Genomic DNA, 15,789 nt, shown 5'->3' on the forward strand with positions numbered 1-15,789 from the left:
CCGCGGGAAGCGCGGAGAGCTCTCTGCGCATGCGCTGCACCGTTCTCGGCGCCTCTCAGCGCCTTTCCCCACTGAGGGCAAACACTCCGCGCATGCGCAGTGATGACAGCGAAGCCTCGGCGCGCACCGCGCATGCGCAAGTACTGAGGGCAAGCAGAAGGCGGGAAACCGCCATGGCGGAGGCAGCGGGCAGCTCCGGCGGCTCCCCCGGCCCGGCGGCTCCCTCAGCCCCGGGGAGCTCGGCTGAGCCCCAGCAGGGCGAGGTGAGCGCCCGAGGGGCTCAGCCCGGCCGGGGGAGCCGCGGGGCGGCGGAGATTTCAGTGCCGTAATGGTTTTTCCCCTCAGCGATGCGCCGGGGGATTCATCCCTGAAACCGAAGAGGCTGCGGCAGGTAAGGGAATTAGCGATTCGGGGTTTGTTTTCAGTGTGGGGAGAGGATTTGCGGGCTGCGATCCCAGGACTCCCTGGATCTCTCAGCGCTGCTTCCCCCTCAGCACTCCTCTCCCCTCAACTCTCCTCTCCCTCAACGCTCCTCTCCCTCATTGCTACTCTCCCCTCAGCTCTCCTCTCCCTCTTGATTAAAAACAAAACCCACCTTCCTCTCCCCTCTCGGTTAAAAACAAAACTCACCTTCCTCTCGTTCTTACTTGAAAACAAAACTCACCTTCCTCTCGCTCTTACGTAAAAACAAAACTCACCTTCCTCTCCCTCTTGCTTAAAAACAAAACCCACCTTCCTCTCCCTTATAAACAAAACCCACCTTTCTCTCCCTCTCCCTTAAAAACAAAACCCACCTTCCTCTCCCTCTTGCTTAAAAACAAAACTCACCTTCCTCTCCCTCTTGCTTAAAAACAAAACTCACCTTCCTCTCCCTCATGGTTAAAAACAAAACTCACCTTCCTCTCCCTCTTGCTTAAAAACAAAACTCACCTTCCTCTCCCTCATGGTTAAAAACCAAACCCACCTTCCTCTCCCTCTCGGTTAAAAACAAAACTCACCTTCCTCTCGTTCTTTCATGAAAAGCAAACCCGCCTTCCTCTCCCTCTTGCTTAGAAACCAAACCCACCTTCCTCTCACTTAAAAACAAAACTCACCTTCCTCTCCCTCTTGCTTAAGAACCAAACCCACCTTCCTCTCACTTAAAAACAAAACTCACCTTCCTCTCCCTCACGGTTAAAACCAAACCCCACATTCGCCTCTCAAAACCCCTCAGAAAAACCCTTTTCCCCCACAAATCCCGAGCGCTCAGCACTCCCTCCATCACCACCTCTCCTTTTTTCCCCCTTTAACTCTCCGATTTCTCCTCTTTTTCCCCTCAGGCCAGGATGTTTCCAACCCTCCCGCCAGCAAGAAACCATCTCCGAGCTCCTCCAGCCGCAAGCCAAGATCCTCGAGCAGCCCCGGGGTGGAGCAGCAGCTGAACTACTCCGGATTGTCCCCAATTGTCGCCACTCCCCGCGGCAAGCGCCGCTCCTGGTGTCGCTCCAGCCTCAAGGGGAGGAGATCTCGCCGCAAATCCCTCCCTCCGGTGCACCAGGACGTCACCGGTTGGTGTTCATTGGGGTTTAATTGGGGTGGGTTAATTAAAATCACGCTTGGGTGTGGGCAGGGCGTTGAGGGGTTGAGTTGTTTTCCCTTGAAAGCTGATTTTTCCTCGGGATTTTCCCCGTTTCTTTCTGCTTTTCGCTTCTGCCTTTTCCCCATTTTCCCCTTCAATGCGACTTTTCCTCTGGTTTTTCCCCCTAAAATTCAATTTTTCTTTTTCATTTTTCCAATTTTTCCCTTTAAAGCTGATTTTTCCTCGGTATTTTCCCCATTTCTTTCTGCTTTTCCCTCTTTTTCCCTCTGCCTTTTCTGCATTTTCCCCTTCAATGGGACTTTTCCTCTGCTTTTCCTCTCTAAAGTGCAATTTTTCTTCTTCCTTTTTCCATATTTTCCCCTTTTTTCCCTTTAAATCTGATTTTTCCTTTTTATTTTTCCAATTTCTTTCCACTTTCCCCCTTTTTTCCTCTGCCTTTTCCCCATTTCCCCCCCTAAGTTCAATTTTTCTTCTTCCTTTTTCCAATTTTTCCCTTTTCTGATCATTAAATTTGACTCTTTTCCCCATTTTCCCCTTAAATGGGAATTTTCCTCTTCCTTTTTCCCATTTTCCCCTTAAATTTGATTTTTCCTTTTTCCCATTTTCCCCTTAAATTCAATTTTTCCTCTTCCTTTTCCCATTTTTCCTCTTCCATCCTCTTCTCTACTTTCCTCTAAAATCTAATTTTTTCCTCTTTCTTTTTCCATTTCTCCTCTTCAATTTCATTTCTCTTCTTCCTTTTCCTCATTTTTCCCCTTAATTCTAATTTTTTCCTCTGCCTTTTCCCCATTTTCTCCTTAAATGTGACTTTTTCTCTTATTATTTTCCCCATTTTCCCTCTTAAATTTGATTTTTCCTAGTTCTTTTCCCATTTTCCCTCCTAAATCTCATTTTTTTCCTATTTCTTTCTCCATTTTCCTCTAAAATCTCATTTTACCCTATTTCTTTTCCCATTTTTCCCCTTAAATCTCATTTTTTCCTCTTCCTTTTCCCATTTTCCCTCAGCAATTTGATTTTTTTCCTCTCTCTTTTCCCCCTTTCCCCCCTTAAATTCCATTTTTTCCCCTTTTTTCCCTCCCTTTTCCCCACCAACCCCTTTTCTGGGAATTCCAGACAAAATTCCACCTTTTTTTTTCATGGAATTTTCCCATTTTTAACCCAATTTTTTCCCAGAATTGAGCAAATCCATCAACCTAGAGCTTCCAGAAGTCCAAAGGCTCTGCTCTCTGCTCCTCCTCAGCTTCCAGGTAAAGCCAGAAAAAACTGGGAATTTTAGCCAAAATAATGGAATTTTATCCAAAATCCTGGAATTTTTGGGCTAATCCAGGTATGGAACAGCTCCTGAAAATCCTAAAATTCACAAAAATCATGGAATTTTACTCAAAATTCTGGGAATTTTGGACAACTCCAGCTCCTTAAAATCCTAAAATTCACAAAAATCATGGAAATTTACTCAAAAATCCTGGAATTTTTGGGCAATTCAGGGATGGAGCTGCTCCTGAAAACCCTAAAATTCACAAAAATCCTGGAATTTTACTCAAAATCCTGGGAATTTTGAACAATTCCAGCTCCTTAAAATCCTAAAATTCACCAAAATCCTGGGATTTTATCCAAAATCCAGGAATTTTCCTCAAAATCCTGGAATTTTCTCCAAAATCCTGGAATTGTTGGGCTTTTCCAGGTCTGGAACAGCTCCTGAAAACCCTAAAATTCACAAAAATCTGGAATTTTACTCAAAATCCTGGGAATTTTGGACACTTCCAGCTCCTTAAAATTCTAAAATTCACAAAAATCATGGAATTTCCCCAAAATCCTGGGATTTTTTGGCATTTCCAGCACTGAGGCAGCTCCTGAAAACCCTAAAATTCAAAAATATAATGGAATTTTACTCAAAATCCTGGAATTTTAGCCAAAATCCTGGAATTTTTTGGCAATTCAGGGATGGAGCAGTTCTTGAAAACCCTAAATTTCACAAAAATCATGGAATTTTATCCAAAATCCTGGAATTTTTAAACAATTCCAGCTCCTTAAAACCTTAAAATTCACCAAAATCATGGAAATTTACTCAAAAATCCTGGAATTTTAGCCAAAATCCTGGAATTTTTTCACAAAATTCAGGGATGGAAAAGCTCCTGAAAACCCTAAAATTCACAAAAATCATGGAATTTTATTTAAAATTCTGGGAATTTTGGACAATTCCAGCTCCTTAAAATCTTTAAAATTCACAAAAATCCTGATATTTTATCAAAAATCCTGGAAATTTACTCAAAATCCTGGAATTTTTGGGCATTTCCAGGGATGGAAAAGCTCCTGAAAATCCTAAAATTCATTAAAATCCTGGAATTTTACTCAAAATCCTGGAATTCTATCAAAAATTTGTAATTTTTGGGCAATTCAGGGATGGAGCAGCTCTTGAAAAGCCTAAAATTCACAAAAATCATGGAATTTTTCTCAAAATCCTGGGAATTTACCCAAAATCCTGGAATTTTTGAACAATTCCAGCTCCTTAAAATCCTAAAATTCACCAAAATCCTAAAATTTTTCCCCAAAATTTTCCCTAGATTTGCTTTCCTGCCTCAAACCCTCAAAAAAATCGAAAAAAAAGTGAATTTTTGGCTTTTTTCACTTCCCAAACTTCATTAAAACCCCCAGAAAATTGGGATAAAAATCTGATTTCCCCAATTTTTATTGGATAAATTAAATTTTTTATCCTTTTTTCCCAATTTTTCCCTTTTTTCCCTCAGTTTTCTGCCCAGAAATTGCAGCAAATCCTGGAGGAATCTGAAGGTTTTGATCCTGAAATTTTCGCTGCCAAAGGTGAGGAATTTTGGGCATCAAAAAAACCCCAAAATTGGGATTTTTTTTCCTCTCAAAATCCCGAATTTTAAAATTTTCACAATGGGTTAAAACCTCCAAAAATTTGGGTAAAAAATTAGGAATTAATTGATAATTTGTTAATAATTTGTTAATAATTAAAGGAGAATTAAAAAAAAAAGGTGTTGGGAGTTTTTAATTCCCAAAAAATTGGGAATTTGGGTTAAAAAAAGGCAAAAAATAACCCAAATTTCCATTGAAAAAGCTGAATTAATCAATCATTAATCAATAATTAAGCAGTAATCTATAATTAATTGGGGAGGATAAAAAAAAGGTCCTGAAAGAGTCCTGGGAGTTCTGAATTCCAAAAAAAATTCAGGAATTTGGGTTAAAAAAAGGCAAAAAATAACCCAAAATTCCTTTAAAAAACTTAATTAATCAATAATTAATCAATAATTAATTGGGGAGGATAAAATAAAGTCCTGAGAGATTCCTGGGAGTTTTGAATTCCCAAAAAATTGGGAATTTATGGAAAAAAAAGGCAAAAAAGAACCCAAAATCCACTTTAAATAATTAATCAATAACTAATCAATAATAATAACCAAAAAAAAAAACAAAACTAATTAATAGATAATTAGGAATTATCAAGAAAAGGTCCTGAGGGATTCCTGGGAGTTTTGAATTCCCCAAAAATTGGGAATTTATGGAAAAAAAAGGCAAAAAAGAACCCAAAATTCCACTTTAAAAAACTGAATTAATCAACAATTAATCAATAATTAATAACCAAAAAATAGTTAATAACAAAACTAATTAATAGATAATTAGGAATTTCCAAAAATGGTCCTGAGGGATTTCTGGGAGTTTTGAATTCCCAAAAAATTGGGAATTTATGGAAAAAAAAGGCAAAAAAGAACCCAAAATTCCACTTTAAAAAACTGAATTAATCAATAACTAATCAATAATTAATAACCAAAAAATAGTTAATAACAAAACTAATTAATAGGTAATTAGGAATTACCAAAAAAAGGTCCTGAGGGATTCCTGGGAGTTTTGAATTCCCCAAAAAATTGGGAATTTGGGTGAAAAAAAAGGCAAAAATAACCCAAAATTCCTTTAAAAAAACCTTAATTAATCAATAATCAGTCAGTAATTAATCAATAATCAATCAATAAACAATCATTAATTGGGGAGGATCCAAAAATGGTCCTGAGGGATTTCTGGGAGTTTTGAATTCCCAAAAAATTGGGAATTTGGGTGAAAAAAAAGGCAAAAAACAAACCACAAAAACAAAACAAAAAACAAAAAAACAAAAAAAAAACAAAACAAAAAAAAAACAACAACCAACCCCAAAAAAAAAAAAAAAACCCAAAACCAAAAAAACAAACACAACAACACAAAACAAAAACCAAAAGGTCCTGAGGATTCTGAGTTTTGAATTCCCAAAAATTGGGAATTTGGGTGAAAAAAAAAGGCAAAAATAACCCAAAATTCCTTTAAAAAAACCTTAATTAATCAATAATCAATCAATAACTAATCAATAATCTACAATTAATTAGGGAGGATCAAAAAAAGGTCCTGAGGGATTTCTGGGAGTTTTGAATTCCAAAAAAACTGGGAATTTGGGTTAAAAAAAAGCAAAAAAAGATCCTAAATTTAATTTTTTTAATTAATTGATCCATAATTATTTAATTAATCAATAATTATTGATTTTTCCCAATTTTTCCCAATTTTTCCCATTTCTCCTCAGTCCAATCTGGATCAGAGACATTCCAGAGGTTTCTCCAGAAGCTCCTGCAGGATGGAACTCTCAGCAGTTGCCTGGAAATCCCAAAAAAGTGAGAAATTTGGGGCAAAATGACCCAAAAAATGGGAATTTTCCGACCATGGAGGAATCCAAATCCCAAAAAAAATGGGATTTTTGGGGATTCAGCTGGAAAAATTCCAGGATTTTGGGGGAAATTCCAGGATTTTGGGAAAATTCCAGGATTTTTGGGAAAATTTGGGGATTTTCTGGAGCTTTTCCATCCCTGGAATTGGGAAAAAATTTCAGGATTTTGGGAAAAAATTCGAATTTTTGTGGATTTTAGGATTTCTGGGAGATTTTCCATCCCTGGAATTGCCAAAAAATTCCAGGATTTTGGGGTAAAATTCCAAGATTTTTGTGGAAAAAATTATGATTTTTGTGAATTTTAGGATTTTTAGGAGGTTTTCTGTCCTTGGAATTGGGAAAAAATTCCAGGATTTGGGGAAAAAATTATAATTTTTGTGAATTTTAGGATTTTGGGAGTTTTTCCATCCCTGGAATTGCCAAAAATTCCAGAATTTTGGGACAATTCCAGGATTTTGGGAAAAAATTCAATTTTTTCCTGGATTTTAGGATTTCTGGGAGGTTTTCTGTCCTTGGAATTGGGAAAAAATTCGAATTTTTGTGGATTTTAGGATTTTTGGGAGTTTTTCTATCCCTGGAATTGGGAAAAAATTCCAGAATTTTGGGGGAAATTCCAGGATTTTGGGAAAAAATTCGAATTTTTGTGGATTTTAGGATTTTTGGGAGTTTTTCCATCCCTGGAATTGCCAAAAAATTCCAAGATTTTGGGAAAATTCCAAGATTTTGGGTCAATTTTAGGATTTTTGGGAGATATTCCATCCCTGGAATTGCCAAAAAATTCCAGAATTTTGGGGGAAATTCCAGGATTTTGGGAAAAAATTGTAATTTTTTGTGGATTTTAGGATTTCTGGGAGGTTTTCTGTCCTTGGAATTGGGAAAAAATTCGAATTTTTGTGGATTTTGGGATTTTTGGGAGTTTTTCTATCCCTGGAATTGGGAAATAATTCCAGGATTTTGGGGGAAATTCCAGGATTTTGGGAAAAAAATCGAATTTTTTGTGGATTTTAGGATTTCTGGGATATTTTCTGTCCTTGGAATTTGGAAAAAATCCCAGGATTTTGGGAAAAAATTAGCATTTTTGTGGATTTTAGGATTTTTGGGAGTTTTTCCATCCCTGGAGTTGTCCAAAAATTCCAGGATTTTGGGAAAATTTTGTGATTTTTTTGAATTTTAGGATTTTTGGGAGTTTTTCCATCCCTGGAATTGTCAAAAAATTCCAGGATTTTGGGGAAATTCCAAGATTTTGGGGAGAAATTATAATTTTTGTAGATTTTAGGATTTCTGGGAGTTTTTCCATCCCTGGCAAAGCCCAAAAATTCCAGAATTTTGATTCATTCCAAAATTTTTTCCTTTCCCTCCCTTCAATCCCAAATTCCCAGAGTTTCCCCCCAAAATTTGGGAATTTTGGACCCAAATTTTGACCAAATTCCAGAGATTTTCTCTTTCCAACGGAATTTTTTGGGAATTTTTTGCCCCAATTTGTCCCAAAATTGGGGATTTTTGGGTCCAATTTTGACCAAATTCCAGAGATTTTCTCTTTCCAACGGAATTTTTGGGAATTTTTGCCCCAATTTGTCCCAAAATTGGGGATTTTTGGGTCCAATTTTGACCAAATTCTTGGAGATTTTCTCTTTCCAGTGGAATTTTTGGGAATTTTTCCCTGATTTGCCCCAAAATTTGGGGATTTTTGATCCAATTCTGACCAAATTCCAGAGATTTTCTCTTTCCAGTGGAATTTTTGGGAATTTTTCCCTGATTTGCCCCAAAATTTGGGAATTTTGGTCCAATTTCTGACCATATTCCTGGAGATTTTCTCTTTCCAAAGGAATTTTTGGGAATTTTTGCCCAATTTGTCCCAAAATTTGGGAATTTTGGATCCAATTTTTGACCAAATTCCGAATATTTTCCCTCTTTCCTGTGGAATTTTTGCCCCAAAATTTGGGAATTTTTGATCCAATTCTGACCAAATTCCAGAGATTTTCTCTTCCCAGTGGAATTTTTGGGAATTTTTGCCCCAAATTGTCCCAAAATTTGGGGATTTTTGGCAGATTTTGGGAATTTTTCCCGCAGGAATTCTCTGGATTCAGCCCTGGATGGATCTGTGGCTCAGGTGAAGGAGCTGATGGCCAGGTGGGGACAGCTTGGGGACATTGGGGACACCTGGGGACACCTTGGGGCAGCTTGGGGACATCAAAACACACCTGGGGACATCTGGGGACATCCTGGGGACACCTGGGGGCAGCTTGGGGACACCTGGGGACATCCTGGGGACACCTGGGGACAGCTTGGGGACACCTGGGGACATCCTGGGGACACCTGGGGACATCAAAACACACCAGGGGACATCCTGGGGACGTCCTGGGGACACTTGAGATCACCTGGGGACACCTAGGGACATCAAAACACAGATGGGGAGACCTGGGCCAGACTTGGGGACATCCTGGGGACACCTTGGGGAGACCTTGGGGACATTGGGGATATCAAGACACACCTGGGGACATCTTGGGGACACCTGGGGACACCTTGGGGACACCTGGGACAGACCTGGGGACATCTTGGGGACATCCTGGGGACACCTGGGGAGACCTTGGGGACATCAGGACACACCTGGGGACATCTGGGGAGACCCTGGGGACACCTGGGGACATCAAAACACACCTGGGGACACCTGGGACACCTTGGGGACATCAGGACACACCTGGGGACACCTGGGACACCTTGGGGACATCAAAACACACCTGGGGACACCTGGGACACCCTGGGGACATCTGGGACACTGGGGACACCTTGGGGACATTGGGGACACCTTGGGGACACCTGGGACAAATTTGGGGACATCCTGGGAACATCAAAACACACCTGGGGACACGTGGGGACATCTGGAGCACAACTGGGGACACCTGGGACGTATTTGGGGACATCCTGGGGACATCAAAAAACACACTTGGGGACATCAAAACACACGTGGGGAGACCTGAGACAGACCTGGGGACACCTGGAGAACACCTGAGGACATCTTGGGGACACCTGAGGACATCAAAACACACGTGGGGACACCTTGGGGCACACCTGAGACATACCTGGGACACGTTGGGGACATCTGGACTCACCTGGGGGAAATCTGGGGACACCTTGGGGACATCTGAGGTCACACTTGGGACACATCAGGGGACACCTGGGACAAATCAGGGGACATCTTGGACACTCCTGGGGACACCTTGGGGACATCAGAGCACACCTGGGGACACTTGGGTCACACCTGGGGACACCTGGGACAAATTTGGGGACATCAGGGACACACCTGGGCCACACCTGGGGACATCAGAACACACCTGGGGACACCTTGGGGACATCTGGACACACTTGGGGACATTCAGAACACACCTGGGGACACTTGGGGCACACTTGGGGACACCTTGGGGACATCAGGACACACCTGGGTAACGGCTGGGACACCTTGGGGACAGCTGGGTCACACCTGGGGACACTTGGGGACACCTTGGGGACATCAGGACACACCTAGGGACACCTTGGGGACATCTGGGCACACCTGAGGTCACACCTGGGGACACTTGGGACAAATTTGGGGACACCTTGGGGACATCAGGACACACCTGGGCACACCTGGGGACATCAGAACACACCTGGGGACACCTTGGGGACATCTGGACACACTTGGGGACATTCAGAACACACCTGGGGACACCTTGGGGACACCTGAGGTCCCACCTGAGCTCCTCCATGGTGCAGTTTCTCCGCGGAGCTCCACGCCTGGGCTTTGCTCCTCCAGCAGCACGCGGAGCTCCACCAGGAGACCAGCAGGTGAGGGAAAACCCCAAATTTCCCCAAAAAAACCCAAATTTCCCCAAAAAACCTCCAAATTTCCCCAAAAACCTCCAAATTTCCCCAAAAAACCTCCAAATTTCCCCAAAAACCTCCAAATTTCCCCCAAAAACCCCAAATTTCCCCCCAAAACCTCCAAAATTCCCACAAAAACCCCAAAATTTCCCCTAAAAAAACCCAATTTCCCCCAAAACCCCAAAATTTACCCCAAATTTTCCCCTAAAACCCCAAATTTCCCTCCAAAACCTCCAAATTTCCTCCAAAATTCTCACCATAAACCCCAAATTTCCCCCAAAATTCCCACAAAAAACCTCCAAATTTCCCACAAAAACCCCAAATTTCCCACAAAAACCCCAAAATTTCCCCTAGAAAACACAAATTCCCCCAAAATTTCACTAAAAACCCCAAAATTTCCCCCAAAAGCCCCAAATTTCCCCCAAAACCTCCAAATTTCCTCCAAAATTGCCACAAAAAACCCAAAATTTCCCCCAAAAATCCCAAATTTCCCCCAAAATTTCCCCCCAAAACCCCAAATTCCCTTTTCCCAGGAACTTGGATCTCCTAAAATCCGGAAATTCCTCCCAAGAAACTCCCGAAATCCTTGGGAATTTTGGGAATTCCCAAATTTCCCAAATCCTCAACTCCAAACCCAACTATGGGGAAATGCTGAGAGAACAACAACCAATCCTGCAATCCCTGCAGCTCCGGGTGAGTTTGGGGGAAAAAACACAAATTTGGGGAAAATTGGGAATTTGGGGGATTTTTGGGATTTTTTGGGGATTTTTTGGGATTTTTGGGGGAATTTTTGGGATTTTTTGGGGGAATTTTTGGGATTTTTTGGGGATTTTTGGGATTTTTTGGGGGAATTTTTGAGGATTTTTTTGGGATTTTTTGGGATTTTTGGGATTTTTGGGGATTTTTGGGATTTTTTGGGATTTTTTTGGGAATTTTGGGGAATTTTTGGGATTTTTTGGGGGATTTTTGGGGGAATTTTTGGGATTTTTTTGGGATTTTTTGGGATTTTTTGGGGGAATTTTTGGGGAATTTTTGGGGGAATTTTTGGGATTTTTGGGGGATTTTTTGGGGAAATTTTGAGAGAACAACAACCAATCCTGCAATCCCTGCAGCTCCGGGTGAGTTTGGGGAAAAAAACCCAAATTTGGGGAAAATTGGGAATTTTGGGATTTTTGGGGGAATTTTTGGGATTTTTGGGGGAATTTTTGGGATTTTTTGGGGGAATTTTTGGGATTTTTAGGGATTTTTTTGGGATTTTTGGGGGAGTTTTTGGGATTTTGGGGAGTTTTGGGATTTTTTGGATTTTTTTTGGGAATTTTTTGGGGATTTTTAAGGGAATTTTAGGGGAATTTTTGGGGATTTTTTTGGGGATTTTTGGGATTTTTGGGAGTGAAATTTCCTAATTTTTGGGATTTTTGGGAATATTTTTTGGGAATATTTTTGGGAATTTGGGGAATATTTTTGGGAATTTTGGGATTTTTGGGAGCCAAATCCAAAATCTGGGATTGGAAATTCCCTAATTTTTGGGATTTTTGGGGAATATTTTTGGGATTTTTTGGGAATATTTTTGGGAATTTTGGGATTTTTGGGATTTTGGGATTTTGGGGATTTTTGGGATTTTTTGGGGGATTTTTGGAATTTTTTGGGATTTTTTTGGGATTTTTTTTTTGGGATTTTTTTGGGATTTTTGGGGGGTTTTTTTGGATTTTTTTTGGATTTTTTTTGGGATTTTTTTGGGATTTTTGGGGGAGTTTTTGGGATTTTTTGAAATGCTGAGAGAACAACAACCAATCCTGCAATCCCTGCAGCTCCGGGTGAGTTTGGGGATAAAAACCCAAATTTGGGGAAAATTGGGAATTTTGGGATTTTTGGGGGAATTTTTGGGATTTCTTGAGGGAATTTTTGGGTTTTTTGGGGGAATTTTTGGGATTTTTTGGGATTTTTTTGGGATTTTTTGGGGATTTTTGGGGGATTTTTTTGGGGATTTTTTGGGGATTTTTGAAATGCTGAGAGAACAACAACCAATCCTGCAATCCCTGCAGCTCCGGGTGAGTTTGGGGCAAAAACCCAAATTTGGGGAAAATTGGGAATTTGGGGGATTTTTTGGGATTTTTGGGGGAATTTTTGGGGGAATTTTTGGGATTTTTGGGGTAATTTTTGGGGGAATTTTTGGGATTTTAGGGATTTTGGGGATTTTTGGGGGGTTTTTGGGATTTTTTTTGGGGAGTTTTGGGATTTTTTGGGATTTTTTTGGATTTTGATTTTTTTGGGATTTTTGGGGATTTTTGGGATTTGGGAATATTTTTGGGGATTTTTTGGGATTTTTGAAATGCTGAGAGAACAACCAATCCTGCAATCCCTGCAGCTCCGGTGAGTTTTGGGGAAAAACACAAATTTGGGGAAAATTGGGAATTTTGGGGATTTTGGGATTTTTGGATTTTGGGGAATTTTGGGATTTTTTGGGGAATTTTGGGATTTTTGGGGTGAATTTTGGATTTTTTGGGGAATTTGGGATTTTTAGGATTTTGGGATTTTGGGGAGTTTTGGGGATTTTTTGGGGATTTAAGATTTTTGGGGATTTTGGGGATTTTGGGATTTTGAGATTTTTGGATTTGGGGATTTTTGGGATTTTGGGATTTTTTGTGGGATTTTTTTGGGATTTTTGGGGGATTTTGATTGGGATTTTGGATTTGAAATGCTGAGAGAACAACAACCAATCCTGCAATCCCTGCAGCTCCGGGTGAGTTTGGGGGAAAAAAACCCACATTTGGGGAAAATTGGGAATTTGGGGGATTTTTTTGGATTTTTTTGGGGATTTTTGGGGGAATTTTTGGGATTTTTTTATTATTTTTTCAGGGTTTTTTTTGATTCTTCTGGGATTTTTTTTGATTTTTTTGGGGATTTTTTTGAGATTTTAAAATTTTTTGGGATTTTTTTTATTCTTTTGGGAGATTTTGGGGGATTATTTTGGCTTTTTGGGGGATTTTTTAGGTTTTTTTTTTTTACTTTTGGGGATTTTTTTGGAAAAATTTGGGGGGGTTTTTTGGGGATTTTTGGAGGTTTTGGGGGATTCTTGTGGATTTTTTAGGGATTTTTGGGGATTTTCTTTATTTTTGGGTGAATTTTGTGGATTTTTTGGGGGATTTTATTTTATTTTTTGAGATTTTTGGGGATTTTTTTTTTTATTTTTTGGGGGAGATTTTGGGGATTTTTAGGGGTTTTTAAGATTTTGGGGATTTAAAATTTTGGGGGATTTTTTTATTTTTTGGGGATTTTTGAGGTTTTTGTGGATTTTTTGTGGATTTTTATTTATTTTTGTGGATTTTTTGTGGATTTTTGGGATTTTTTCCTGATTTTTGGATTTTTTTTTTATTTTTTGGGGGATTTTTCCTGATTTTTTGGGATTTTTTTGGGTTTTCCAGGTGGATGAACTGCAGGAAGCTGGAAAATTGCTGAAGGAATTCAGTGAGGAAAGCAGGAATTTCCTAAAACACCTTTCGGAGCAGCTGGGTGAGTCCAAATAGCCCAAAATAGCCCAAAAATAGCCCAAAAATTGGGGCAAAAATGGGGGAAAATATCCCAAAAATATCTGAAAAATTGGGGTAAAAATGGGGGAAAATATCCCAAAAAATGGGGGAAAAAAATCCCAAAAATTGGGGGGAAAATGGGGAAAAATATCCCAAAAATTGGGTTAAAAATGTGGAAAAATATTTGAAAAATTTGGTTAAAAATGGGGAAAAATATCCCAAAAATATCCTAAAAATTGGGGTAAAAATGGGGAAAATATCCCAAAAATATCCCAAAAATATCCCAAAAATATCCCAAAAATTGGGGTAAAATGGGGAAAAATATCCCAAAAATTGGGTTAAAAATGTGGAAAAATATTTGAAAAATTTGGTTAAAAATGGGGAAAAATATCCCAAAAATATCCTAAAAATTGGGGTAAAAATGGGGAAAATATCCCAAAAATATCCCAAAAATATCCCAAAAATATCCCAAAAATTGGGGTAAAATGGGGAAAAATATCCCAAAAATTGGGTTAAAAATGTGGAAAAATATTTGAAAAATTTGGTTAAAAATGGGGAAAAATATCCCAAAAATATCCTAAAAATTGGGTTAAAAATGGGGAAAAATATCCCAAAAATATCCTAAAAATTGGAGTAAAAATTGGTTTAAAAATGGGGAAAAATATCCAAAAAATGTCCCAAAAATTGGGTTAAAAATGGGGGAAAATATGCCAAAAATGTCCCAAAATTTTGGTTAAAAATGGGAGAAAATATCCCAAAAATATCCTAAAAATTGTGTTAAAAATGGGGGAAAATATCCCAAAAAATGGGGGAAAAAAAATCCCAAAAATTGGGGGGAAAATGGGGAAAAATATTTGAAAAATTTGGTTTAAAATGGGGAAAAAAATCCCAAAAATTTGGTTAAAAATGGGAAAAAATGTCGCGAAAATTTGGTAAAAATGGGGGAAATATTCAAAAATTTGGTTTAAAATTGGGGAAAAATCCAAAAATTTGGTTAAAATGGGAAAAATATCTGAAAATTTGATTTAAAAATGGGGATAAAATATTTGAAAATTTGGATTAAATGAGGAAAAATATCCCAAAATTTGGTTAAAAATGGGGAAAAATATTCAAAAATTTGGTTTAAAATGGGGAAAAATATCCCAAAAATGGGGAAAAGAATCCCAAAAATTGGGTTAAAAATGGGGAAAAAAATCCCAAAAATTTGGTTTAAATGGGGAAAAAAAATCCCAAAAATTTGGTTTAAATGGGGAAAAAAATCCCAAAAATTTGGTTAAAAATGGGGGAAAAATCCCAAAAATTCAGTTAATAATGGGAAAAAATACTCAAAAATTTGGGTAAAAATGGGGAAAAATATCCCAAAAATGGGGAAAAGAATCCCAAAAACTTGGTTTAAAAAATCCCAAAAATTTAGTTAAAAATGGGAAAAATTGTCACGAAAATTTGGTTAAAAATGGGGGAAAAATCCCAAAGATTTGGTTAAAAATGGGGGAAAAATCAAAAAAATTCAGCTAATAATGGGAAAAAATATCCCAAAATTTGGGTTAAAAATGGGGAAAAATATCCCAAAAATTTGGTTAAAAATGGGGAAAAATATCCCAAAGATTTGGTAAAAAATGGGGAAAAAATCCCAAAAATTTGCAAAAATTTGGTTAAATATAGGTAAAAATATTAAAAAAATTTGGTTAAAAATGGGGAAAAAAATCCCAAAAATTGGGTTAAAAATGGGGAAAAATATTCAAAAATTTGGTTTAAAATGGGGAAAAATATCCCAAAAATGGGGAAAAGAATCCCAAAAATTGGGTTATAAATGGGGAAAAATCCCAAAAATTTGGTTAAAAATAGGTAAAAATATCCACAAAATTTGGTTAAAAATGGTGAAAAATATCTCAAAAATTGTAAAAATTTGGTTTAAAAATGGGAAAAAAATCCCAAAAATGGGTGAAAAATTGGGAATTAATGTGCTTTTGCTGTTTTTCAGCCTCCAGAGCCTTCAGGAACCTTCCAGAATCTCCAGCCAGGAAATTGCTGCAAAGGAAAACCCAAAAGGCTTTGGAATAAAACAGGAAAAATCCCAAAAAATCCCCAATTTGAGCCCAAAAAACTTCCTGATTTGCTTTTTG

At 38.7% G+C, this 15,789-nt stretch overlaps 1 protein-coding gene across 1 annotated transcript; it reads left to right on the forward strand.

Annotated features, from left to right (window-relative positions):
• The first annotated feature begins 64 nt into the window (after positions 1-64).
• DSN1 (DSN1 component of MIS12 kinetochore complex) lies at positions 65-15,748 on the forward strand. The gene is made up of 11 exons (XM_085045968.1): positions 65-263; positions 346-391; positions 1,320-1,547; positions 2,753-2,826; positions 4,324-4,396; positions 6,141-6,228; positions 8,352-8,411; positions 10,032-10,103; positions 10,673-10,832; positions 13,562-13,649; positions 15,648-15,748. Exons 1-11 carry the CDS (start codon positions 93-95, stop codon positions 15,725-15,727), a joined length of 1,140 nt encoding a protein of 379 aa, XP_084902094.1. The 5' UTR covers positions 65-92; the 3' UTR covers positions 15,728-15,748.
• Positions 15,749-15,789: the final 41 nt, after the last annotated feature.

Source organism: Lichenostomus cassidix, unplaced genomic scaffold, assembly GCF_008360975.1.
Source record: "Lichenostomus cassidix isolate B80296 unplaced genomic scaffold, HeHo_3.0 HiC_scaffold_39, whole genome shotgun sequence".
Classification (NCBI taxonomy): domain Eukaryota; kingdom Metazoa; phylum Chordata; class Aves; order Passeriformes; family Meliphagidae; genus Lichenostomus; species Lichenostomus cassidix.